The sequence below is a fragment of the Bombus pyrosoma genome, linkage group LG7 (genome assembly GCF_014825855.1).
Source record: "Bombus pyrosoma isolate SC7728 linkage group LG7, ASM1482585v1, whole genome shotgun sequence".
In the NCBI taxonomy this organism is placed as follows: Eukaryota; Metazoa; Arthropoda; class Insecta; order Hymenoptera; family Apidae; genus Bombus; species Bombus pyrosoma.
The window spans coordinates 7,405,354-7,432,544 of NC_057776.1; the positions used below are offsets into that span (position 1 = coordinate 7,405,354).

A 27,191-nucleotide genomic window follows, 5' to 3' on the forward strand; every position below is an offset into this window, starting at 1 on the left:
ACCTGTTTCATTTTATATCTTTCTTCTTCTTTTTCTTTTATTTAGTATGGATAAAGAACGCGATAGATTTCTAATTGCTTCGGTTATGATTTATATCTTCGAACGTGTAATTTGAACAGAAAAATAAGTTTTTAACTTACCAGTATCGTCGGCGATCTGCCTCACCACCTGCATCACTTCGTTCACGTTAAGTTTCGTTCCATTGTTAGCGGCAGTGCGAAATACTTCCACCAGCAACCTCCCGATTCTCTGTCTGCAAAAAGAAGTAACAGTAGGAATGTTAGTTGGTGTAGCTTGCAGCTGTGATTAAAAAGAACGCGTTGTACAGTTGAAATACCAAGAAGAGCAGAGATACGTTGAATATGTACAAGCAAGCGGGAAGAACAAAATCAATTAATTCTAATTTAAATATTCTTATACTCGTTGAAATCGCGAATAGTTATTTTCGAACTTGCCTTAGAATTGCAATAACATGTGGAAAAGTACAATGTCGCAAATTGACATCGCCTGTTTAATACATTTTCCGTACTCTAACGATCCAATTTACGGCAAATCATAGTTACATTCAACGCGTTTCCTTCAATCGTTTTACCTGACAAGTGCGCCATGTTATAGTACAACACTATATGGATATTTTAAATATTCTTGCATTTTTATTTTATAATTACGCATAAATTCATAAAAATTCCAATAATCGATATTTTGACGAATTTGCTATACCCTAACGATCTAATTTACGACAAATCATAGTTACATCGAGTCAATGCGTTTCCTTGAATCGTTTTACCTGAAAAATGCGCCATATTATAGTACAACACTATATGAATATTTTAAATATTCTTGCATTTTTATTTTATAATTACGCATAAATTCATAAAAATTCCAATCACCGATATTTTGACGAATTTGCCGTACCCTAACGATCTAATTTACGACAAATCATAGTTACATCGAGTCAATGCGTTTCCTTGAATCGTTTTACCTGACAAGTGCGCCATGTTATAGTACAACACTATATGAATATTTTAAATATTCTTGCATTTTTATTTTATAATTACGCATAAATTCATAAAAATTCCAATCACCGATATTTTGACGAATTTGCCGTACCCTAACGATCTAATTTACGGCAAATCATAGTTTCATCGAGTCAACGCGTTTCCTTTAATCGTTTTACCTGACAAGTGCGCCATATTATGGTACAACACTATATAGATATTTTAAATATTCTTGCATTTTCATTTTATAATTACGCATAAATTCATAAAAATTCCAGTCACCGATATTTTGACGAATTTCCCGTATCCTAACGATCCAATTTACGGCAAATCATAGTTTCATCGATTTAACGCGTTTTCTTGAATCGTTTTACCTGAAAAGTGCGCCATATTATGGTACAACACTATATAGATATTTTAAATATTCTTGCATTTTAATATTATAATTACGCATAAATTCATAAAAATCTCAATAATCGATATTTTGACGAATTTTCCGTACCCTAACGATCCAATTTACGGCAAATCATAGTTGCATCGAGTCAACGCGCTTCCTTGAATCGTTTTACCTGATAAGTTTTTTTTTTATTTAATAGTTTGCATTCGCAATTTGTCCAATTTGGACATTTGGTAGAATCTTTCAGCTGTTTGATTATCATGTGGGTGGCTACCCCCAGCGGGGTACCATCTTCGTGTTTGTTAAGTTATACCTTTGTGCATATCTGATAAGTGCGCCATACTATGGTACAACACTATATGAATATTTTAAATATTATTGCATTTTAATATTATAATTACGCATAAATTCATAAAAATTCCAATCACCGATATTTTGACGAATTTCCCGTACTCTAATTTACGACAAATCATAGTTACATCCATTCAACGCGTTTCCTTGAATTATTTTATCTGACAAGTGCGCCATATTATGGTACAACACTATATGAATATTTTAAATATTCTTGCATTTTTATATTATAATTACGCATAAATTCATTAAAATCCCAATAAGCGATATTTTGACGAATTTTCCGTATTCTAACTATCTAATTTACGACAAATCATAGTTACATCCATTCAACGCGTTTCCTTGAATTATTTTATCTGACAAGTGCGCCATATTATGGTACAACACTATATGAATATTTTAAATATTCTTGCATTTTTATATTATAATTACGCATAAATTCATAAAAATCCCAATAAGCGATATTTTGACGAATTTTCCGTATTCTAACTATCTAATTTACGACAAATCATAGTTACATCCATTCAACGCGTTTCCTTGAATTATTTTACCTGACAAATGTGCCATATTATGGTACAACATTTGTTACGGCGCGTGAAACGGTCCGGGCGACTTTTCTAGTTGCTTGGTCACCAAGGGTCTGCACGGCTATTCAGACCCCAATAAACCTAAGGACCCACCATAAACTTAGGCTTTAGTTTACCTTTCCTATTAGTATTCATCACTAATTTCTATCAGCCTTGAAGGAATCGTTGTTCCTGTTACTGTTATCTGTTTATGTATGGTCCCTGGAACAGTCCTTAGGTTTATTATGCGTTCCTACTAATTACGGAAAAGCCAGTATTACCCTAATGGGAAAGCTGGTTTTTCCCATGAACAAAGCCACCCCGAACTTTCTTTAGTAATGCTACGACAACGCATTTCATCGTTATTACGATACTCGTATAGTCAACCCTTGCTCTCAACAAGAGAGAGCAATCACTTCTGGCTCAAGTTCTGTGACTGTCAACGTTATCCATATTGTATAGAAGATTGTTGGAATAAATCCTGTTACCGCGGTGTTACAACAAAACAAACTTTTAGAAAAGTCCTTGGGTTCATTACACGTTCTTGCAAATTACCGAGAAAGCGGGTTTTTCCTCTGAACAAGATCAACCCAGAGCCAGGTCGATCGGAGGCTTCCTCCTCCAATTTATTAACGTTGACTATAATCAATGAGCATCGCGGATCGTTATCCTCACGTTCTAACGAAACGTGTGAACGACGAATCCACGTGCTTAGTTCAAAAAACACACCCACACCGAGCTTTCCTTCGTAATCATACAAGAACAAACGTTACTTGTTCTCAACACGAGAGACCAGTCACTACAGTTCAAACTCTGTCTCAAAGCTCTGTAACAGAGAAATTCTCTTCCTCGGTCCGCGTCCGTCAAGCACTCTGTATCTTGCATAATGTTTTATCCATATAGTATAGAAAATTGTTGGAAAAGCATATATTTTATATCCTGTTAACGCGGCGTTACACGGAAACAATCAGCCCTATTGTCTTGAAGGAAATCGGGGGATCGATCAACTCGTGGTGTCGATTATCATAATCGTAGGGGGAAGAATTTACGACTCCCGTTGACCTGATATCATTTACATATTTACATCAATTACATACAAATTCATAAAAATTCCAATAATCGATATTCGGGCGAATTTTCCGTACGATCCAAGGGAAATGTAGTTTTACAGCGATGATCGCGATCGACGACGAGGCAATGCACGCAGAACGTCGAGAAAGTAAGCAGACATTTACGAGCCGCGTCTCGTCCCGAATATAAATCATCTAGCAGCAACTGGCCGAAGGATACGCTGAAGGGGGCGCGAGATGGGCGAAGAAAGAAAGTGGCGAGAAAGGGCAGGTTTACCTAAGGAGAATTACATTTTCTCGGCGGAATCGCGGACGAATGCAAATATCAGCGCAGGGGACGATAATTAGCGGCGAACGGAGAAGAAGTTGGCCGGGGAGAAAAAAGTTTTAACAAGGAACGATGGGGCCACGCGCCCCCTCGTTCACGAAGTCTCGGAATCGTTCGCGTGTCCCCGAAATTCCCGACGACGATCGGTCGCAACTTTCATCGTTGTCCGGTTCCCCAGCCAATTTCGTTCAAACTTGCACACCAGCGAGAAGGAAGTTGGCGAAGCGGGTGTACTTGGTCGAATCTTAACGATCGGCGCGGTTGCGGGGGCCAATCAGGATATACCGGCGGACAGAAGCCTGAAAAGGAACGGACGTCGGCAGTGGTTGTCAGTCGGCCATCGTGACGGCGTCGAGCAGAAGGAGGCAACGTTGTGTGCGAAACGAAAAATCGAAGTGGAAGCGAAAAAAAAAGGAAACAAAAAGAAAAAAAAATAAAAATAAAAAAGAAAAGAAGACGAGAAAGAAAGCGGTGGAAGAGAAAAGGAAAAGGTGGAACGCGAAATATAGCAGCGCGTAACGTGGCTGTAGGGTGGGGATGGAAGGAAGGGAGAGGAAGAAGAAAAAGAAGAGGAAAAAACGAGCACGGGGGTTAAGATAGAAACGAAGGAAATCGATGGTTGGACCGAGAGAGAAGCAACGGAAACAAAAAATGAAGGAGGTACGCGAAGAAGACGAAGAAGGACGCGAAGAAAGCAAGAAGATACGCGAAGAGTTCGATCTTCCAGTTTGGCGTCCTCGCAAGACTTCCCCCCACCGTGCTTCGATAGCACCGTGGAGGGGAACGCTATCCCCTCCACTGTGACCGAGTGCCTGAACGGATGGACGCGGGGAAGCGAGTTGGTGGGAGGAAGGCAAGAGAGAGAGCGTTGGCAGCAGCCGCGAGATGAGTAGACTGTGTCGTGATACTCGTAGAGCGATAAAGACCGAGTAGGGTAGGTTGCCGAAGCGGTGAAGGGGACGGAGGAGAGGCGGCCGCGTGGTGGGGGGTAGAACTGGCACCAACGGAAGATCGTTTGAGGTACCCCACCAGAAGTTTACCGAACGATCGGAGGTGGGGGGGCGACCGTTCTCCAAAGTCGTTGGAGAACGGGTAGAGGGATGGTACCGCCCGTGAACGCCTACCGTGCCGGCGCAAACATGGCCGCCGCCGGCGTCGTCGACGACGACGACACCGACCACGAGGATCGCCACTAAATTCCGCTCGCGTACCACTGAACTTCTCGCCAATCAACTTCCGATGGGAATTATACGAATGCAGAAAACGATCGATTTAAACGAGCATCCGCTTTGTCGCACGTTTTTCCTGATCGATAGTCGCGAGACCGGGTAAAGGCGGATGGGGTGTGAAGTACGTACGCGGACCCAGCACCACCTCCGGCCCAAAATTGAAGTACAACTCCGCTGGTAACTTCGCGCTGCTGCGCATGTTCGTGCTTCAGGATGGCTCGTAAGATCGATAGGGAAGACGGCGGTTTCGTGACCGACGGGCTTCGGGGGCTGGTTTCGATTTTAGGGGAAAGTCGATTTGTCGGGCGGGGGTGAATCGTTCGCAACGGTGTAACGCGCTGAAAACTTCGCGTTTCACTGTACGCTCCTACTTCCTGCTAATTCCACCAAGCTACCTATACATTACATATTCCGTAGTACAAACTTGGAACATCCCTCGGCTGAAATTCTGCATCAATTTTCCAAATTTTCTCTATTTTCCAAATCGTCTCTGTATAACACAAAACCAGAAACCTATAGAACATGCAAAGTTCAGAATAAACTTACTCGAGCTCCGTCGAAACAATCGTTACAGAAACGAAGCTCGCGATCTTCCATCGCAACGACTTCGCCATTGCTTTCCATTGGCAACGTTCCGCTAATTAATCGAGTATAATCGGCGAACGGGAAAAATTCCTTGGCGCCGACATGCACTGTGCCTTGGTTCTCATTATCGATGGCCCCATTTTAACGGGGACACGGTCGTTATTTCGACGATAACGCGTTATTACGCGATCGTGCGTAATTCGCGCGGGCCGTTCTCGCCGAGTATCGGTCGCGAAATTTCATTATCCGCCCCGCGGAACGTTCACGAGGTCCAGCAATATTCGGGGAATCGTTTAGGAGGAAAAGGCGTCCGCGGAAAATATATCGCATCTTCGATGTCGCGTGCAACAACCTGCACCTCATGCAGATACAACGTTGTATTCGAGTCGCGTGTGCGCCTCTCGTATTCCGTTTGAACGGTGAAAAGTGGATTTGCTTGTCGCTTCGAACGCGCAGAGTCGTGGAAATCGACGTAACGTGACGTCCCCGAGACGGAGAAACGGTAAAGATGGATAGCAATGTGCATGGTGGTGCGATGCTGTTCACCGCCACCTACGATCTCTATCTCTTTTTAATGTCCTCCTCTCTGTTTATTTGGTACAAATGTTACGTGGCTTATTGAAAGTTTGATTAAATTTCAGATATTACGACGCGAGAAAGGAAGCAACGTCTTCCCCTTGAGATTTATTACGCGACAAAAGTTATTTATTAAATTTGGTGGCGGAACATCAGCTGTCCATTACCAAGAGGAATAAAAAAGCAGAGAAGCGTTTGAAGTGCCGATCTTGGGAATGAAATTCCTCTGCTATCTGCTTCTGAAGATTTGAAATTTTGATAATCAACGCTTTTGTACTCGAAGTCACTTCGACGTTCTTCTAATCGCCGAAGATAGCGGAAAAATCGTTTGTCTTCGTACATTCCACGAAAACTTATCGTTTCGCTATTCTACGCCAACGTCGTGTTTTTCTGTCGCGTGTTCGATAGTTGAAAAGGGTGAACGAAATGGAAAGCGGAACAGCAGGAGAACTCGCATCGAGATCTTAATTCGCGGCAATTGACCATTCGACAAACACAATGTTGTTCGGTTCGTTAAACAAACGCATCCGCGATCGGCCAACTTTACCGGACAAGTTGACCGCGCTTTCTAGCCACCGGAAGCCAGCTGTTATCTCAAGAAGCTAGCCGGCACCGAACGACAAAGCCCTCGTCTTTGACACGAGCGACCCACATTCGGCGACCAAGTTGTTTCACGAACATCGAATACATCGCGGCTACTTTCGCGAAATAAAAAAAAAAAAAAAAAAGAAGCAAAACTGCTGGCTGAGATTCGCGTAATTATCGTGTAATTATAAGCAGCCACATTCTTTAAATAAATTACACATTGCTCCATCGAAATACCGAAGCTACGTATCGAAGGGGAAAAGAGCTTCATCGCGAGGTTTCAACAATTTGCAGACCGAACTTGTTTTTCCAATTCGAGTTGCTTCTCACAAATTCTTCGTGTCGAACGGTGCTTGCACGTGCGTTTCGTTATTTACTCGAACATCTCACACTTAGACATTCCCATTCGAATAATTGTGCAACGTTTAAGCGATCTGCCACCCAGTTTCGTTACGCTATTATTATTCAGCCACTTAAATTTTGTATATTTCGCTCGCTTTCGTATAAATCGTTCCAGGTAGAACGTTCATTAAAATAAAAACATGGGAAGCATAAGCTCGCGAACTGCGGTTGTTTCCATCTACCTGGAAAAATATCCAAACTCGAGTAAATCTAAACCTTCGGGTAAATCTAAATTTCCTCCAACGACACCGAAGAGAACGTACGAGAAAAGATAAATTACCCTTTCCACCCTCTTTTCTGAGTTCCATTCTGGTCGCCAAACGAACAGTTGTCCGGCGATGTTCTCTGAAAGAGACCAGCGTCACGAGAATTTTGCCAGACAAGATAAATTCCCATGGGCCCGAAGGTCGCCCTTCGATGCCCTCCCCCCCTCACCATTCATCAGGGTCCATTGGTAGCAAAGGGATCGCAACGAGGGTCGAAAAAGGAAGACTGTGGGGTACCGACACTCGAAAACTCGCGTGTCTACGACTACGGGATACCGGCTTCCACGTACGGGACTTTCCACTCGCTCGTCTTCACACGGTTTTTCTAACCCCGGGGTTTCTTTAGGTTCCGTCTTCGCCCTCTCTTCTTTCTCCGCTTCTTTACCCCTGCGTTTCGTCCGATTGTCCCGTGCGAGTTCTTCGCTCCTCGGTGGTTGTCCATCGTTGTTTCACCGAGGACAAACGCGCTAACGAATTAGTTGGAAGGAAGGACGAGCGGATAGAACGGGGCCAGAGGGGTTGCTATACGGCGAAAATTCCCCATAGACATGGTAACGAAAGACGATATAGCGTTTGTTTGGTTGTTGCATGGATGGAGTATCGGGCAGAGGGCTGATTGCTTTCGGGAAAAGTGGCGGAAGCCGTAAAAAGCGATCGGCAACAGGCGGAAGAAGCCTTGCAAGCTTTTAATTCCTGCGACCGTTTAGAAGATGGGGTGAACCGCGAAATCAATTACCGACTGATCAATTTACGATGTGAGAAATTCTGGAAAAATAGAACTTCGCGTAATTTGAGGAATCGTAGCGGAAAGGGGAAGTGAAAGGTTGGAAATGAATGTTAAGTCACGTCAACTGCAGCGAAACTCGCGATAGTTTTCCCAGATGCGCAACGGCGGTGGCACGAGGGGAAGGCGAAAATCTGGGCCCCGATCATTGTAATTTAGGGGAGCGCCCTCCCTCCAGGTGCACGTACCTCGTGTCACATGCGCCGCACCTAAGGACAGACGGGGAAAAACGATGGCGGTGGAAATGAGAAAGGGCAAAATTTGTTGGCCGTGCGCATCTGTCGCTCGAACGCGTTCCATCTAATCTCTCGTACAATGCCATAGCACCGGTCTGTCAACGAACCGAGAATACAAAAAGGAAAATCCGTAATTTGTCGGTCTAAATAATACCTAATGCCCAAATACATTTTCTAAACTCAATCAAAATTCGACGAGGCTAATTTTTTCATCCGATAATCCGCCAATATATCACGATCCGCATGAAATCTGCGCATCTCTTCAGGTATCTTTCCTTTCTCGTCTATTTTACTTACAGCGAGCATGGAATTTTGGAACACAAAAGAGTGGGAATTACATCGAGTGTTGAGATCGAACGTTTAGAAACTGTCCATGCGATGGTTTTCGTTTCTCAACGTCAATCGCGTCCTTGCGCTTTTGCTCCAATGTTCAGCGGAAGGTTGGAAACGGCGAGAAAAATCGCAAAATGTCGAAGCGCCGAAAGCACGACGACACGTCCGTCGACTATTTTGAAAGCTTCGGAAAATCTAGAAAACACTGGTTCTCGAAATGACGTACAATCTCAGCACTCGGCTATCGCAGGCAACTTTTCTATCCAAATTGGTGCGCGTTACGCAAAACGTACTATACACATCCTAAGGACTAATCCTTGAATTAAGCGAAAGCCTCTAATTTCCAGCAGCGGAAAAAGGATAAAAAGACGACCGCGCCGCTTCCGCTCGATGGACTCTGCCGTGAACTCTGCGTGCACTTAAATCAGCCGAGGGTGACACTCGAGAAAGCTGGTGTATGCTTCGACAGAGGGAAAAAGCTCTGAAAATCCGATTAACGGCTAAGAAATCAAACAATCGCCTAACGTAGCCGTGAAATTCAGTGATGGGAAAACAGAGAGAGAGAGAGAGAGAGAAGGAGAGAATGTGGCAGAGCCGAGCCAGGAAAGAGACAGAGGGAGAATGATTTAAGTACGCAGAGGATTAACGCGCGTTCGTTCAATTGGTTTATGGTTTCACGCTCTTCAGCGACAATAAATAAGCGTCGAACAGTTCAAGCAGGCCGAAGAGCGGCAAACGTTGAAGGTTTGCGAAGCGAAGGACGAGGAGACAAAAGAACGAAAGAGAATCACAGGCGGCTAAAAAGGAAGGGCAACTGGATGGCGCGCCTCCTACGGCTACCTTTATTACCGGGAGCAAATAATATTTCGGTGGCTGTCTTCTAGAAAATGCCATTCCTGGGTTTTCCCTGATTCTTCCTCCTTGAAACCGAGAAAGGCTACGCACAGGTTTAAATCTTCAACAGCCGATAACATCGGGTCTGCTTCGAAAGGAATCTGTCTAACACCCCCGAGTTACGGCCCAACCTCAAGTCCTCTGGATAGAGTTGTTTGGAGAAGTTTATTGTATTTGAAGAGATACATCGTTGTCATTAGAAGCATCGAGACTGTCTACGTTTGAAATACGAGTTTTGCCAATAGCCCGAGATTCTATGGCAATAAAATCTGGTAAGGTTGCCCATTGCTCACGTTCCACGGTTTGCCTAACGAATTTCGAATTTGCGTGCAAGTTTTACCAGCGATTAACCTGTCAAAAAACCTGAAAAACACCAGCTACATGGTCTTGTACGTCTGGTGGGCGTCGAAGATTCGCCCAGCAACGAGCGAATCTTCGAACGAGTACGCCACGTCCCGATGATAGCACGCAGGACAAAACCGCCGTATAATCGTCGCCGCCGAATGATCGGCCAATAACTCGAGGAAACAGCGTGCATTGCTTTTTTTAATTGATAATTGTTCGTGACACCTGGTATCGTCTAATTGCCATATTACTCGACGAGGATGAACGTAATTCCCGTTACAGGCATGCGCGACTGCGATAGTTTTTCCAGGCTATCGAAGGGAGGAACAGTTTTACGGCTCGTTAGTCGGTCGTGCAGCTCTTATAATGCATCATCGGCAAATTCGAAATCAAGCGTGTAAACAGACCGGGTCGAGACTGTTCACAAACACGAGAACAAAACAGGAGGGACGACGTGGGCATAACGCGCGTCGATTCGTACGGGTCGGCGTAATAACCCAATTAGCGGTGTTCAGCGTGTTCGCGGTAGATCGATGTAACGCACGGAGACAAACAATTCGCGAAAACCGACGTAATTCGCGCCTCGTGTGTTGCCGCGCGTCGATCCGCCAAATCTCGCGCCATCGCCCAATATTTCCTACGAACACAGGCGTTTCTCCGTTAACCAACTTGATATCTAATTTCTTCCATCTATCGTTCTCATCCAACATTCACGATATCCGTATACCACACGTATGTACCTCGATGTACCTACGTTGTCTCACATTCTATCTATACCGACGTATCAACGAGTGTCATGAATTAATGAAAACGAAGGTAACCGTTGCTCGTGTTTCTTCGCGGGAAAAATCGAGCGATATCGACGAAACGTCGAGGGAACGCGACTCCGTTGGAACGCGACCACGCTGTTTCTCTGTGTCTCTTCTCTTCGAAGCGACAAGCAGTCGATAAATCGATGGTAGAGCAGGTAGATATAATACCGTTCCGATACATACCAACCGAAAACTTATGCCCGTTTTCTGTTCGTCCGGTGGCCATGAGGTCGATCGCACACGCGATTCGCGGGCGACCAGTTTCCACCGGGGAGGCGTAGTTACACGAAGAGAAAGAGAGAGGAAGACGAAGCGTATACACGCGCGTGTTGCTCGTCTGTCGGTTCCTCACGGCTTGGACGCCGCTGTCTGAGAGGAGAACGACGACGTAGAAGAAGAAGAAGAAGAAGAAGAAGAAGAAGCAGAAGAAGAAGAAGAAGCAGAAGAAGAGGAGTCTGGTAGCAGGGTCTCCGTGGCATGAAGGGACTGCAGAGAGAAGGAATGTTGTTGTTGTGCCGGGAGGCGGTTGCATCGGGGAGGCGGTGGAGTGCAACGGCGCGACCGGCGGCGTGGATCAAGCGGTGGAAGAGCGACGAGGAGGGAAAGACGATGCAACGCGATCGAGAAAGAGGGAGAAGGATTCGACGGGGAAGAGACGGGGCGGAGTGGGGGGTAGTTTGGCGTTCGAGGCGCAAGAGGGGCGGCAAAGTCAATGCACCGCAGGGGAATGCAACGCGCCGCGCCAAGCAATACACAGAGTCTACTACGTCAGAGTGCATTCTACCGCACTTTACGACTACGTCGTCGTTGGTTGGTCTTGCCTACTATACGCGACTACGTCTTTTTCTGGCGTACGCTTTTCTCTGAATTTCCCCTCCCCCCTATCCTCTTTGCAGGATAACGTCTTCGCGCACATGGAGCAGAGACGAGGTTTGTCGCGAACCAAATCGTTTTCCATCAATTTTTCGCGAGTTTGTAACTTTCTCACCTTCTCGGCGCATTCTATTTCGGTGGATTTAGGCTGAGGTCGATGACACACCGTACACCACTATCGATAACGCGCGCGTATTTTGAAACTAGAAGATCGTTCATTGGTATTATTTCGTGGCGTGTACCTTTTATTTTTCCTCTCTTAAATTATTTAATAAAGGCAAACATTTGCCTGTAATTGCTTCGCGTAGATATTACCTACGCGACAAGCAGGCAATTTGTAAACATCATGATATCTACAAAACGCGTCAAGATTATTTACAGATGGAATGATTAGCTTCCGACGAGAATAACGAGAGTTCTACTTCGTCATTTTGAACGTGCAGCTACACCGTGGGAACGATGCAACATGGTGGTAGAATCGGTGGCGTACGAGTAAAACGCGAATAAACGGCAAACGTAGTTCCTCCTATGTTCGTCGTACAGATCGCCACGTACCTCACGATCTTTGTTCGCGTTTCACGATGTTCAAAATTCCTAAACGAAACGAATCTCGGACATGGAATACTCCAACGACCGGCATTTAAAAATTGGAACTTGCGCTTGCACGAGAGACTCGCTCCTAGGTGAACTTGCTTTCCCACGAGTCACGGGGGCCGAGCTTGAAAGCGAGCGCGTTGCGGCGAGGCAGAACGGCGCAAAGCTGAAGCCGGTGCGCTATCGCTTCTCGGAAGCAATGCATCACGGGACGATGCATACCGAGGCGGCGCGTGTTACGAGTCGACTCGAATCGAGTTCTCTCGCTAAACAGGACAGGGTAAAAAGCCGGAGGCGGAGGTAGGAAGAGAGAAGGTCGTGGCGGAGGTGGAAAAAGGAACGGGCTGAGAGAACGAGGAACGCAGAAACGCTTAAATGCGGGCCCTGGTTGCGTGGCGTGTAAAGCGATAAAGAAAACTCGGGCCACGACGTTCCCCGACTTTTGTCGGTCTGTAAACAACCGGCGACCGTATCGATCTGACGTGACACACACGTTTCTATGCTCCGGAAACCGAACGATTTCTGTACACCGCTGTCGGGTTACGTGCTCGTCGACTACTCCGTTTCTTTATTTCCCCGAGTCGTTTTAGTCCCCTCTCCGAGGAGATCCGACGTTTTCCCCTTGCAGGAAATGACACGCGAGTCACGCGGCGGAAACGACCGCGTAAGAACTGGGAATGCAAGCAGAAGTAGCTTTCGAACGGTACATTCGCGGTTTTGCGCGGACAAATCCAACAGCCTTCGCCGCCTTCCGAGGAATTCCAACGGTGCCCGTCGAAATATCAATTCGACCAGAGAAAGAGGCAATTCAAGTATGAATCGTTCGAGGGGAAAAGAGACATCTACGCGAACGATAGATAGCAACGACCTCGAAAGCACGCGGCTTACCGCGTCCCACGTACGCACGCCCGCGCGACCCGCGAAATTACACAACAGCGGAAAAAGAGAAAAAGGCGGAGAGACACCGCGTTCCGTTCTAATCCCTCTCCGTCCACGACGCGGTTCTCTCCCGTCCGTCTGTGCCCGCTTCTTTTTTCCTTATCGACTGTTCCACGATTACCGAAGAAATCCAGCGAAAGGAACGGGGTAAAGAAAAGTCAACGCGGGCAATCTAAAAAACGCGCGCGTATTCGAGCACGCGGCACGACGAAGAACTGGCGGCGTGTGGTCGTCGTTCGTGCAGTTCAGTCACTCTTGGCCGTTCGCACCGTACCCTCCCCCGTCTCCTTCTAGGTCCCACATACGCGTTCCCTTTCTCTCCACGACCGTCGGACCCCTACCCTTCCCGTCGCGCGTACGTTTTCTTTCTCTTCCGAACGGCGCGCGTTGGTTCGCGATCGCGAATATCGGTGTACGTGATCGCACACGCCGCGCCGGTGTGCCGTAGAACGGCGTGTCCGTGTGCCGTTCGTTCTTGGACAGCCGCGCGAAAGAGATCGGCTCGAGTACAAAGTCCATATACGTAGGTGAAGTAGTGTGCGCGTGCGTGACACGTACGTGTGAGGGAACGCTAGAGTAGGAAGGGAGGCACAGCGTGAGTAGCGTGTGTACGCGCGACGGGCTGCGCATGCGCGTCGCGCACCCCGAGAGGCGCACTGAATGAAGGCCCCCACCATCGCCACCCGACGGCCACGCACACACGCTATATACGCGGCCGTGCGCGTCGCCGCCGCTGTTACACGATGCGGCTGCCTAGCAGGATAAAGCCCCGTCGTGGTGTTTGCTCGGCCGTGGCTTCCAACTTTGTCAAATTCGACTGGCGCCTACCTACGGCCTTCTCGCTCGATAAGAACGTCGCTTTTGTGGATTTTGTCGGCCGTTGAATCCGTTGCTCGAATTGCCTTCTAATTAGACGAATCAACAGAGGAACATAGCCATCTTACTTTTACTTTCCGAAAGCACGAGCTTCGTTTTCCGATCGGCGAGATTCGTGCGGCGTATTTTTACGGAGTAACAGTTTGTAAATATCATCAGACCGCGAGAACAATTTCGTTTCTATCGTGCAAGAGTAACGTTGTCTCTCGTAACGATTTCTAGCTGGCTGGATTTCGCACGGGCCGAAGATCGAATTTCATTGGCCCGCATCCGCGATGCGGCGCACAGGCGAACGTCCCGCTCGGCCAGAGAACCGTCGACGACGCTCGGTGTCTGTATTACTACCACCGCGCCGCGTCGCCTTCCTCCTTTGCCGCGGAGCGGCGGTGTGTCGAGACGAGGCGCTACGAGAGGAAATTAGAAATTTGCTCGGCGGAGATGGTTGTAGGATTGTTATTTGATTCGTTACTGCGGGCTCTGCCGAGTAATTGCGCAGCAAGCCCCCAGACTCGGAACAATAGCGTAGAAGCGAGAAGGAGGACTCGAGGCACGCAGCTCGTCGAAAAAAGAAACGGTATTGGCCGCCGCGCCGGAAATATCTGCCCCAAGGCGATATCCTATTGTTCTCGGCGCGCTAAAAACAACCGGGTGTAACTAATTAACGAAACGAATGCACGTGGGCGGCCAGGCAACTTCCACAAATCCGACGATCGCTATATATCGAGCCGAAGGTCCGATACGCTAGAAAACCTCGTTTCCTGAACTCTGGCAACGCGTTGTCTGGTGACTAACGTTTCGTTGAACGGTCAATCTCGAAATTCCAAAGCATTTTGTAATTCGCCATTGTACGCGATACGACTTTCTCCAACGAATGGACTCTACGGAAGTAAGTTACGCGTTTCTCGACGATTGAACGTTCACGTTTACGTAACGAAATTACCAAGGAAATTGGGAAATTTAGGATAAAAAGCAAAGTTCGCCTGAAACGTTTAAATCTCGACGTCATATCTCGTTTCGTTTCAACGAGAACGAGATTCTGCCTCCATCAAAATGATCGAGAAAAATTGGCTCGTGGTATGAAAACAACGCACACCGCACTCACATTATGCGCCACGTAAGGATGCATGGAAGAAGAGACGTGCACGAACACGCTCGTGGAGCGTCGGGTTTGGCCATCGGCCGACATATGCCGGCTGCCGTGCGTGCAGCTGCTATATCGTCCTTTGGGTTTGGGTCGGTGGGTGACACGTTTCGCTCGTTGTGCACGGCTGGTACACACGCGGCAGCCAATGGGTATTGATTTGTGGAGTGAACGCACCGCACCCCCTCCCCTCTCGTCGCTTTCAACCCCTCTCTGTTACACGATGGCTCTGCCACGACGCGTCGGCTCGCCGCTAAACAGGCTGGTCCGCGCGCGTACACGCTCTCTCCGCTTCCCTATAGAGACCAGATACACGCACGAATTCCGCACACACGCCGCACAGACGGTCGCATACACAATTACGGCTTAGGTACACCCCCCTTTCAGAGAGCCCCCGATGACCGCGCGAGCGCGTATATACAGTACACAGTGTCCCACCCTCCGCTTGGTTCAGAGACCGCTTCCCACCGGAGCGCACCCCATCTACCACTGCTGCAAGGGGGGTTGACTGCATCCTTTGGGTGGGTCAGGGCCAGAGAGACGGAGAATCGCGGCCGGATTCGGCTAGGTCGAAGGGACGAGCGGATGAAGAGTTCGTCAAACCTCCGGAGAGATTCGGCGAGTACGCGCGCGCGTGTGTGTGCGTGAATATTGGCTGCGTTTACACGCACGCCCTTCCAGGGTACCGTGGATCCAGGAAATTCCTGCGTTTCGAGGAATGCCGGCGATCGTGGAATTCTCGACGTGAAACGCGACTGCGGTTACAACCCCATCGAGAATGTCGTTGCTCGTTATGAGTGCCTGGATCGATGGAATCTTAATTTGGGGTTGTATTTCGATTGCCTTACGGATCGATACTTGGTAGTTAATTATGGGAAAAGAGCAAAAAAAAAAAAAAAAAAGAAGGGGAAAAGAAAAGAAAATGAAATGAAATCATAGGAGAAGCGCGGTTCGAGATGTTGTTGCACGAGATACGAGAGGAAAAGGGAACTGAGTATAAAGAAGAAAGGAACATTAAGTAAAGAGAACGCAGAATTCTGGTCACCTTGGTGGCAAGGTAGCGCATACCACGAGCTTCTCCATATAGAGTCAAGAGAGAACGTACGGGTCCGTGGCGAGCGCAAGGACACGGTCCAAACACACGGAGCGAAGGGGTGAACGTTCGCACGGGGGTGGAGTAATGAAAGAAACGGGTGGGGCGGGGCGTGGGGATGGAAGGTCGACGACGGGCGACGATGGGAACGACGAACGGTGCCGCTGAACCGTCGAGGGGATAAAGGATACACGACCAAGCGCAGGAGTAGAGTAGCGAACCCGCGCGCGTTTTTTTTCTCTGTCCCGCGCAGAGAGACGAATCCACCGTCCCAGGAAGGAGAGGAAGAAGAAGCGACGAAGAAAAAGGTGGAGAGAAGGGGTGTAGAAGAAGAACGCGCCAGGGGACGGGAGAAACACGCGTGCGCGCGCGCGAGCACGACCGAAGTAAACAAGTGGAAGCAATGGAACGGGACGAGCACCGGTCAGTGCGCTGCATTTGGTGCATTCCTGCAGTCTGCGCCGCTGCGGCTCGCGATGGAGAGAGCAGGAGAGCCAGCAAGCCGGAGAACGTTGAACAGAGACGGGAGAGAAGGAAGAAGGCGAGAGAAGAGAACGTACGAGAGAGACTCGAGCGTCAAGGGGAAAGGAGAAAGAGCGACGAAGCTCTGCAACGCGGCACGCCACTTTGGACCGACGGACGCAAACCGCATTCCCGGCCGTGACCTTCGCTAGGACATCGCCACTGCCCCCACCCCCACTCGGCACACACCACTCTCTACCCCTTCCACGTTGCACCCCCTGCCCCCCGACCGTCGCGTTTCTGATCCTCACCGCCCCTCCCGTGGATGGTAATCGTCTTTCTTTCTTTCTTTCCCTCCTTCTTTCTCTCCCTTCTGCGCGCTCTGCCTCCCTCTCCCTGTATCTTCGTCTCGTTTTATAGGAAGCCTCTCGCTCGTACTAATCGCGAGATCACAGCGAGAAGAACGTGGAACCGCGCAGCATCCCATGAACAACGTCGCCTCTTTCTCTCTATCGGCCGTTTCCCACCCTGTGCAGTCCGATAGTCGACGAACTCTCCATTTGGTCGCGAGTTTCCCTCCGCGAGTGCCTACCGTGTCTAGTAGCTGGCCTTCCGCGGCGACCCTCGAGGTGCCGGACTTTTTTCCTACACGACTTGTTGTCTTGGTCGGGCGGCGCCCTCCTACTCCGTCCAAGTATTCCACTCACTTTGGTGGAACTCTAAATCCGTTGGTGACGAGAACCGCGCGAATCATATGATTCACGGGGCTATAAATAGGGTTGGGGAAAATCGGAGGCGAAAGTCGAACCGAACCGTGTGGAAACGCGGCGATCAGCGGCTAAGGGCTCCGAACGACGATTTGAAATTTCCACCCAAGAACCGGACCGCTTCCGTACCAAGATCCCTCGAACCATCTCCAACAATAAGAAACGAACGTGTACGATACGTTCGATGTAATTGTCAAATTGTAAACTATCGATCTGTAAAGCAGTAGCTATATACTAGCAGAATGCCGTGAGAAACTGTCATCAAGACGATTTCTCCGATCTGCCCACGGTCTAACAAAACGATCTCGGTCTCTCAAGACTTTAAACGCGTTCTTGCTTACAAACCGCGAACGAGATTGCAAGATCTAGCGGAACCGAGTGGCGGCGTGTCACGGATCTTCAGGAAAGCCAGGACGGAAGAACGTCGGAGGCCACTTCACAGGGGCCGTTTTAATTTCCTGCCGCGGCGAGAAGCCAAAGACTCCGGGACACCGAACACGCTCGCCGTCTAACCGAGCGCCCCACGAGGGAGATTCCACCGTGCCGCGAGCATAGAAGGGAAGCGAAGAGAAGAGAAGAGGAGCGAAATACGGGAAGAAGAAGCCAAAGAAGAGGAAACACGCGGTATAAAGGGGAGAGTGGGAGTGGAAGCAAGCAAGGGCACGGCCCTGAAGAATTTCAGAGTCCTCTCTCGGCCGCTCTTTCTCTAATTTACGAGCGGTCGCCCTGAATTCGAGCAAATATTTGTCCAGCGCGTCCGACTAACGGGTGTATATAAGAGAAATGAAAAAGAGGGGCGGGGGCGGGGGAAGGGGGGCAAGGAGGGGTACAGACGAAAGGCACGTAGGATCGAAACGAGAGAGAAAACGGGGTAGGAGTAGAGACACAGGCGGGAGGAGAGAGCATCATTCATAGTTTCTCGAAAAGCGTTCCCTTCACACCGTTCTCTACTCGTCAACGAATATTTTCTCCTCTCCTCTGTCGCACCTTCTCTATATACCTGTCGTACCTTTCTCTCTCCCTCTCTTTCCCTGCGTTCTTTCTAGAACCGGCGTTCTATCCATCGACCTTGCATTTCGAGTTCCAAAAGATTCTTTGAAGGAGGCCGCCCAGTGTCTAGCCGGAAGCACCTACTGGAAAGTATTCGTCCGAGAGGGAAGAAGAAGGCGAGAAACCGAGTACCTGGAAGTCGTGTTAACACGCGCTGCTGGACGCTACAAGCCGCTCCAATTAGCATCTTCTTTTTCTCCTTCGACTTCTTTCGCCTTCTCCTCGCGCCTGACTCCGCGGCTTCCTTTTCAGCCGACTCACACACGACCGACGACGAGCACCTGTTGAACGGACCCGGAGAACTCTTTCTCTCCCTCCCTGTCGTCTCCGAGACACCGTCGATAGCCTCTGCCAGGTGTTCCGATACGGATTCTAATCGTTCTCTAGCCGCTACAGGACATAGGAATAAGTGATGTTTCTGTCATGGCGAATGATATCTCGTAGTCGTAGGTAATTGATGGTTTCGAGTAGATAAACGTTTCTGAAGAAACGGTCGCATCAATGTCGATGACAAATTCATGGAGTCTTATACCGTATCGGTTGATAGTTTCAACACTGTGCTATACACTTCGCATGCATTTCCTTCGTTCTACTTTACACAAGCGGTTTTATACGCCGCTGCTACCACAACTTCGCCAGTCGTCGAGAGTTAACCTTAAGGGAGTCTCAAAAATTCCATTACCACGGGTCTGATTGTACCACGGAATAATGCAGTCCCAATCACGCTTATGCGATTTGCAATCACAGTCGGTGCTTGTTAATTGAATTTCGAAAGATTCGATCTATTGGTTACGTCTACGAGCAGGGAGGAGGCTACGATTTTCCAAGTAACGATTTCTTCAAAAGATTCGATTTACACTGGGGTTACGTAATCGTATATTTTCGAACACGAGGGACGTTCCAACAATGCCACATTTTTTCCATTGCTGTACGACAGTTTCGCCTTTAGAAACGAACGTGAAGGAAAAGGAGGAATGCGCGCGGCGTTTTCCGGCAATTGACGCGTCAATTCACGCCGGCTGGATCCAGCAACGGCTAGTTTCGCCGCTTCCGCCGGGGCGCAAAGTATTTTTATAGTTGGCTTGGGACAGAAAAACAAAAGAAAGAAGAAAAGAAATAAAAGAAAAGAAGCGGACGGGCTCTCGTAAGCAACGCGGAGCAATCCACCGGACGGGGACCCCTCGTTGCACGGCCGGCCCGCTCCTGCTGAGCGAAATACGCCGGCATCCAAATAATTCGGGATACGCTCGTGTGAGATATGAATGAGAGGAGTGGGTACGGCGTGGTGTTGTTTACTGTCTGGCAGGAACGGAGTAGAAGAAGAAGCATCCGCGTGCACCGACGAAAAACGAAGAGACGAACACGGGGTGGCGAAGAAGACGAAGACGAAGAAAACGAGGAAGAAGGGGAAGGAGAAGAAGAAGGAGAGAGAGAGAGAGAAAGAGAAAGAGAGAACACAGAGTCGAGTGGTATAAGAGAATGTGAACGGGAGAGACGAAGAAGGACGAAGAGCGGAGGGGAACCTGGTACGAGGACGGGGACCGGGCCCAGGATTCGAAGAAAGAAGAAACGGGGAGTCAACGACCCAACGAGAAGTGCCGTCTCTCCGCGTTAAGGCGCGCTCGAAACTCTCTACCTCTCTGCTCTCTCTCTCTCTCTGTCTGTCCTTCTTTCTCTCCATCTTGAATCCGCGCAAAGACCTCCGCTATTGCGGATTGATACGGGATCAAGGCCGTTTGCCTTGCGGAATTCCATTGCCTGTGCGCCTCGTACAGGTGGTAGAACCTGATAAACGCGAACGACCAAGAAGTATCCTCTTCATGGTTCTTCTAATTTTGTTCTTTGGAATCGATTCCAAGGAAGAGTAAATAAAAGTTGAAGGACCTTGTTATTTCGAAGCGAGACGTGTACGTTGTTATCGAATGACAGAGCGGAGGAGACGGTGATGGAATGAAAATGAACGCGCGTTGGAACAACGATAAATCACGATAGATCTGCACCGATCTAACAAGGCCGTTGGATTACGTCATTGTCGCCGCTAGAAAGGAAAATACCACGGCTGTGCGCAGGTTTAACGCCGCCACCGAGCGCTGCTGACCCGTGTAAACGAAGTCAACGACGATCTACGTCTATTTTCTACTCCAGAAAGTTCCGCGTAACCAACACACCAGGCTGGGTATACGTTCACCGAGAAATTTTCTATTTGATTCTCTTTGACGATACCTAGAACTCTATACTCGACCGGATACGTGGAAAACGTTCCTCGACGACGATTCCAGTCGAATACGAAACGCGCACGCGCGGCCGAGAAACCGCCGCCGCCTCTTCCTTCGAATCCTATGAATGATTGTCGTTGTCGCGGTGTGGTCGTCAATCTCTTGACGTCACGGCAGCAGCAGCAGCAGCAGCGGCGGCGGCGACGGTCGTGTTACGACCGTGCGACCGTTATGTGACCGATTGGCACACGACAGCCGCGCCGACTGCTAGCACCTGTCTACGCGACTCTCCTGCTTTCCCATGCTGTCCGGATTCGCTAGAGGTGTCCCGTGTCTCGCCCGATCGTTGCGCCAATACCACTCGAAATTAACATTCTAGACGCTTCTAGCCTCACCGTTCCTGGTAGCCACTGTTTCGCCACGCAGTTTTTAATTTACTGCTAATCCCTTCCCCGCTATTTCTTCCCAACATGCCGATCAGAAATTTCATCCTATTTACATCGGCGAATAAAATATAGACTAGTTCGTCTAGTCGATCGTGGTTCGCGCTTTCGATGCAAAGATTTCCATATACAAGCGAAAAAATGTTGCTGACGTGCGAGAGACGCCAACGATTATTTCGCTAGCGAGCCAGCGAGTCGCTGTTGATCGACGACGACGTAGGGCGTCACGCCGGCGAAAAAATTCCAAATCGGCGCGCTTAAAGACACGCCAGTTTCGGCGAGTGGGATTGATATGGAGATTAAAGGGAGGGGTGGGGTCTGCGAGCGAGAGATCGGTCGGCGACCGAGTGAGCGAGATAGAATGAGATGTGTGCGAGCGAGAGAAGCGTTTCGAAAGAGGAACGGAGACGTCGTGAGAGAGGGGAGAGAAGGAAAGAACCAAATATATATATATACACACACACACACATATATATATATATAACGAGAGAAAGAGAGAGACAGATAGATAGATCGAGAGAGAGAAAGAGAGTGAGAACGGGGTAAGGGGAAGACAAGAGGGTCAGTAGCTCTGCGTTCTCATGCATTCCGCTCTGTCATGGCGGCCAGCGACTCAGACACGCTTCGTCTGTCCTCGTTGTGCATGCACTCCGGGGGCAACGTGCAGTTCGTCCTCGTTGCACACGGCTAAAGAGGAAAGAGAACCGAAAGGAAGGGGTGCCAGAGGAAGAAGAGGCCTGTGGGGAGATGGCAAAAGACGGTAGGAATGGGGGTGGGGTAGGGAAAGACGGAGGGGAGCGCCCACTGCGTTAAATGCTCCACGGCGAAGGCGCGCGCGTTCTCTCGCCGTACTTCGGGCCCCCTTTTCCTCGCCGAGGCCCTTCTGCGTCGCGACGTAAACAAGCCAGGGCCACGCCGCGCTCTCTCTCCCTCTCCCTCTCTCTGCCGCTCTCATCGCCCGATACCAAGCAACGCGTCAACGTTCGCCGTGTCGCGTACGACTCGAATTTCTCGCGATATCTATGAGAAAATTCGATCGACATTTTTCGATCGTCGTCGATTTTCATACTGTCGAAAGTTGCGACGATCGAATACAATTTTTCTCGATCTAACGATCGATAGTTCGCTTTGGCCGTAAACGAGACATCGTTGGCCAGGTTTATAAGTCGCAATTTAAATACTCTACTGAAATGTAAAACGTAATGTAACGAACAATTGGCGCAAATCGGCGCAAAAAGGATGCAAACGAAACAGGATCGCCATAGCAAAGATCGCGGTACCCTGTCCGAATGACGACAGTACGCGTGGAACGCGATTGTTCGATGGAGTACCGCGGCCGAGTACCTGAACACGATCCACCGAAACGGCACATTGATTCGTAGCGACGATTTCAACTTTTAAACCGTAGTCCGACGTTACAAAGCGTACGAAATGCGAGTTGCAGCGTACGGTTTACGATGCTCGTTCGAAGAGCACCGAAGATCACGGAGACAGTCGATAGAGACCGAAGAAAGGGACAAAAGGGGATGAACAGAGAGGAGAGGTTCGAGCGAGAAGCGCGAAATAATTTAGCGATCAAACGCAGCCGCGGGACCATTACGCGAGAAGCGAGAGTCGGACTTGTCCGGGACGACCAGCAGCCGTAAACACGACGTGGCGCGACGCTTTTATTGCCGACATGCTAACCACGATCGCGTATTTAATCAACCGGGGCTTTGTTGGACCGAAATACCCGCGAGTCCGGGGCCATTTTTGAACGACGCGTTTCCGAGAAACGCCGCGCCGCTGCGTCGAAATCGATCGTAAATCGCGGCCATCTCCTTACCATTCTTTCGAAACAAATATATAGAACTTTTGCGTCGGATCTAGTTTCTACCACAGTCTTACGATTCTCCTTTACTCTATATGACCGGAAATTGATGTTATATCCCAATGGATGTTAAAATGCAGGACAGTTTTTAGACATTCGCTTTGGATATTCGATGTAACGTTTCTACCGCCTTCAGCGTGCGACACGCAACGTAAAGCGATTTGAAATCAACCCGAATCGATTCGCGTTATAATAAGTTCACGATACGTACGACGAATATTCGTAGCAACGATATTTCGCACTTTTGAAGACGAAACCTGTACATTTCTGTAAACCAGAAGATGCGAGATCTTAATATGGCTGTGCCTGCTTATTGCGGCGAATAGCGTTCATTCTCGTTTTTAGGTGAAGGCATTTTTGAAAAAGGGGACTGAAAATGAGGAAGAACCGGATGCTGAAACGATAGAAAAGACGCGGAAGAATAAACGACGGAGGTACGTAGAGCGAGAAGAAATCGAAAGGAAAGAGAACGAGCAGGGAAGCCGAGTGGATATCCTCGCTCAGTAACGTGGGTACTATCGTATATCTTCCCACAGGAGGGCGGGAACGTCGTCTCGTAAGGGGAGACGGCAGAAGGGCGAGAAGGGTCCCACTAACGCGCGACCGCCGACAATAATGCGGAGAAAGGGCACATGAATGCCTCGTGTTTGCACATGCGCGGGAGCGATGAACTTGAGAAGAAGGTCTTGCCTTCGCTTCGCCTCATCCAGCCTTCCAGGACACTTGGTCCCAGCTTGTTTTCCACGTCCTGCCACTTTCTCACATTTTCCATGAAACAGACACAGATATATAAATGAACAAGATGAACCTTTGAAGCATATCGTAGAAATAATTTTCTCAGAGTTCGATGGAACGCGGGGCTCGAGTATCAACAGCCACGCGAACAAAGCCACGAAAGTGTCGCCGTTCTTGTCCGGAGGAAGCACGAAACACGGTGGTCGGGGCTGGAGCGGTCAACTTCCAAGACGACATTCCACCGGTACCTGTCCTTAACTCAGCCTCCTACAGTTCGCATTCGCTGCGATCGACCCACCTAACCATAATAGCACGTGTGCACACGCTTGTATATCGTGCTCGATTCCTGCCAACGTGAAGATCGAGATCGGTGAGAACGCGCATGCCGCGCAACAGGAAACGTACATACCGCTTTCCTCGTACAATTTTATTTCGCTGCTCTCTTTCATCGCATTTTACGGAAATAACTTTCATCCGACGCCAGCGATAAAATAATCGGCGATGTGCGTAATTCGTTGGGAAATACCTGCACGGCGAATCGAACAAATACGGTCAAGCGGTAAAACGAAAATGGCAGGCATCGGGTATTCAGGAATGCGATAAATACGATGATGCAGAGGCTGCACTCGGATGTGCGCTCGCTCGCGCGCAGCTGCCATTGAAAGCAACCGTCCGAGACGTGATTATTCATATGTTACGCAAGAAGTTATATTTGCAGCGTTGAAATGACGGCTTCGCGTTCCGTTCGATCGTAGCCTAACGTGATCGACCCCGAAATTGGTCTCTATCTCTCTCTGATATTTGACAAAAACGACGACGAGAAAAATGGTGTAGGGCGCTGCCTTGTCGGAAATGAGAACCGCTGATGCGCGGCCGCTGTGGCTGCGCGGGCGTACGCTGCCACAGGAAATATGAATGTAACGCCGAAAATTCATTCATAATAAGATCTGGCTACTCGAATATACCGGGGGCGTGCTATTTGAATTTCGGATTAGGGGTCCGGTCGTTAGCTGGACGCGGAGAGGGGAGAATCGGTGGGGGAAGCTGGGGGAAGAGGTTAACGAGATCCGCCGATAAATAACACGGTCGTTTTCCTAAATCGTGAGAATAATGGGCCGGTTAGGAGAGGCTTACGCGCGCGCAGTTCGAGTGGGCCGCGGTGTGCGTTCAACGTGTGGGATTCTATCGAGAATTTCTATAGAGAGATTCTACCGAAACAGCTGCGAAGATCAAATATAAAACGCGAGTAACTATGAAAAATACGAAATAGAAATCGAAGAGAAACAGATACCACGGGTACAAGGCTTTTTTCTTCTCTATATTCTATTTATCGCAGATAATCTGTGGGAAACGCTACGATCAATTTGTTGCGTGTTAGATTGTCGATAAGGACAAAGTAAATATTTATTTATACGTCTAAATATGTATGCGTGAGTGCGAATACGTACCGGAGGAACTCTATTATGTCGTAATGTTCTTCGTATCGAGGGATAGCACGCTTCGAACTTGCTCGATGGACGTGACGTTTGCGCACTTTTTTTCTCCTCGCTTCACCTTTACTCGAACTTACGGTAATATATCCGTGGCGTGCCCCGCTTCCCGTATGGGCCATCGAACTTGGAACGCACTGTAGAGGAGGAGCCGGGGCCCGTATTATGGGAACACACACGTCTGAACACGTGTGTCTCACTTCCTGCGGCGGGCCGGAAGTCTCTATAGTACTATGGCGCACCGTAGTGTAGCGTGACCACGCTACAAGGGCCATTACTACCTCAATGGCAAAAAGAATGGTCCAATTACCGGTTAAGCCACGTTGCTCGTCGTTACTCCTTTAATGCGTTTTTCGGGGGCGTGTACACCTCTCCACTTTCCTCCTCTCGTTTCTTATTTTCCCTTTTTTCTCTCGAACCTCGCGCGTCTATTATTTCTTCGGTGTATTCTTCGCGCGTTCAAATTTTACTCGTTGCGGCTCGTGCGCTGTTCCTCTACGTTGTTTCACGTTCGCCGCGTAGGAATGGCTTGCACACGTTCCCGTTTCTCGTTTCGACGAATTTCGCGATGGTGTACCGTGAACGTATATCAAGGGACGCGTCCACGTTCTACTCGCTTCGTGCCATAAATAAAGGCGTTCTCGAGTGCGCGTAAGACACGAAAAGAGAAACCGGTAGAGCGATTTCCGGCCTAAGGTTCCGCCATTGCGCCTACTTCACGTTTTCGATGTTCCGATATCTTTCTCGACCTCGCTTCGTTCTACCGGAGGAACTCTATTTTGTTCGAGCCACGTGGTGCTTGGTAACGCGTCAGTTCTTTCCGATCCGTCCATTACTCGAAGCACCATCGCCGACGCACTCATAATATTCCCTACATATCCGTCTGATCGTAGCAAAGTTGCTCGGACGCTACCCTCTTTGTATACAAACAACACGGACCGCGTATTACTACATACGACATGTGGCCCGAATTTCCTCGGCGTATTCGCCCTTGACACCAACGGCACACGGGATGTTTATCCAGTGCGCGTAGGCCGACACTCGCGTACACGCGTATACATCGTTCCACCATGGCCGCGTGTGGTGCGAAAGAAAGAGAGACGGGAAAGTGGATCGACGCGACGGAGCACGGTCACGATGAACACGACACGACCATACCGCGGCATGGCTCGTACCACACTGAGAGTGATCGCTGGCGCGTCACGCTCAGGGCGATGCGCAGACGCGGGCTGCGCACACGCTGCTGCGCACGACGCGGCGGCAACCAGCCGCGATGCGCGTTCGCATTCGCTAACACGCACTCACGCATGCGCGATGCACGCACCCACACGAGCCTGGCTCTCCACATACAACTACTCTCCTCTCTCCTTCCCTTCCTCTACGTATACGCGATGCGTTGCCGCGGGTGGTAGAGGTCCGTGAAAGAGCAGGGACGAGGAGGGGAAAGGAGCGAAGAAAGACGCAGAGAGGGGACGAAACAGACCCGTTAGTTCTCAGAAGTGGACCGCCACCGCTCGCCGCCAAACAGACCTGTAACCACGTACCGACCGTGGTGGTTCTCTCTCGCTTGCCACCACCGGCGTGCTTGCTTTCGGACCTACTACTCTCTTCGCTACTCTTACGTGTCTCGTGACACGCGAGAAACACGGACGGAATTTGGTACTTGCACGATTTGGAATTTTCGAAATTACCGGCTCGAATGTTTCCGCTTTTATCTTCTCCGTCTTTATTTCCATCGCGTTATGTCTCTTTCTTCTTTCTTATTCCTCTACGTATATATATTATTTTATAGCCACGCGTTAGATATATTCACGCGTAGCGCGATAAACGGACAGGCGCGCGAGTTCTGTCGCAAGCTGACCGACCGACCGGCCATTGATTAGAT

The 27,191-nt window shown here is 49.0% G+C and overlaps 1 protein-coding gene across 7 annotated transcripts in view; it reads right to left on the minus strand.

Annotated features, from left to right (window-relative positions):
- LOC122569565 (serine/threonine-protein phosphatase 4 regulatory subunit 1-like) overlaps positions 1–27,191 on the minus strand; it is a 151,788-nt gene that overhangs the window by 19,770 nt on the left and 104,827 nt on the right. For 5 of the 7 annotated variants that reach the window (XM_043730784.1, XM_043730785.1, XM_043730786.1 and 2 more), the window contains one exon: positions 141–253. In XM_043730784.1, coding sequence (XP_043586719.1) covers positions 141–253 — 113 coding nt within the window. Of the gene's footprint in view, positions 1–140; positions 254–25,264; positions 26,479–27,191 lie in introns of those variants that run through there. The other 2 variants (XM_043730783.1, XM_043730790.1) reach the window with 2 other exon arrangements.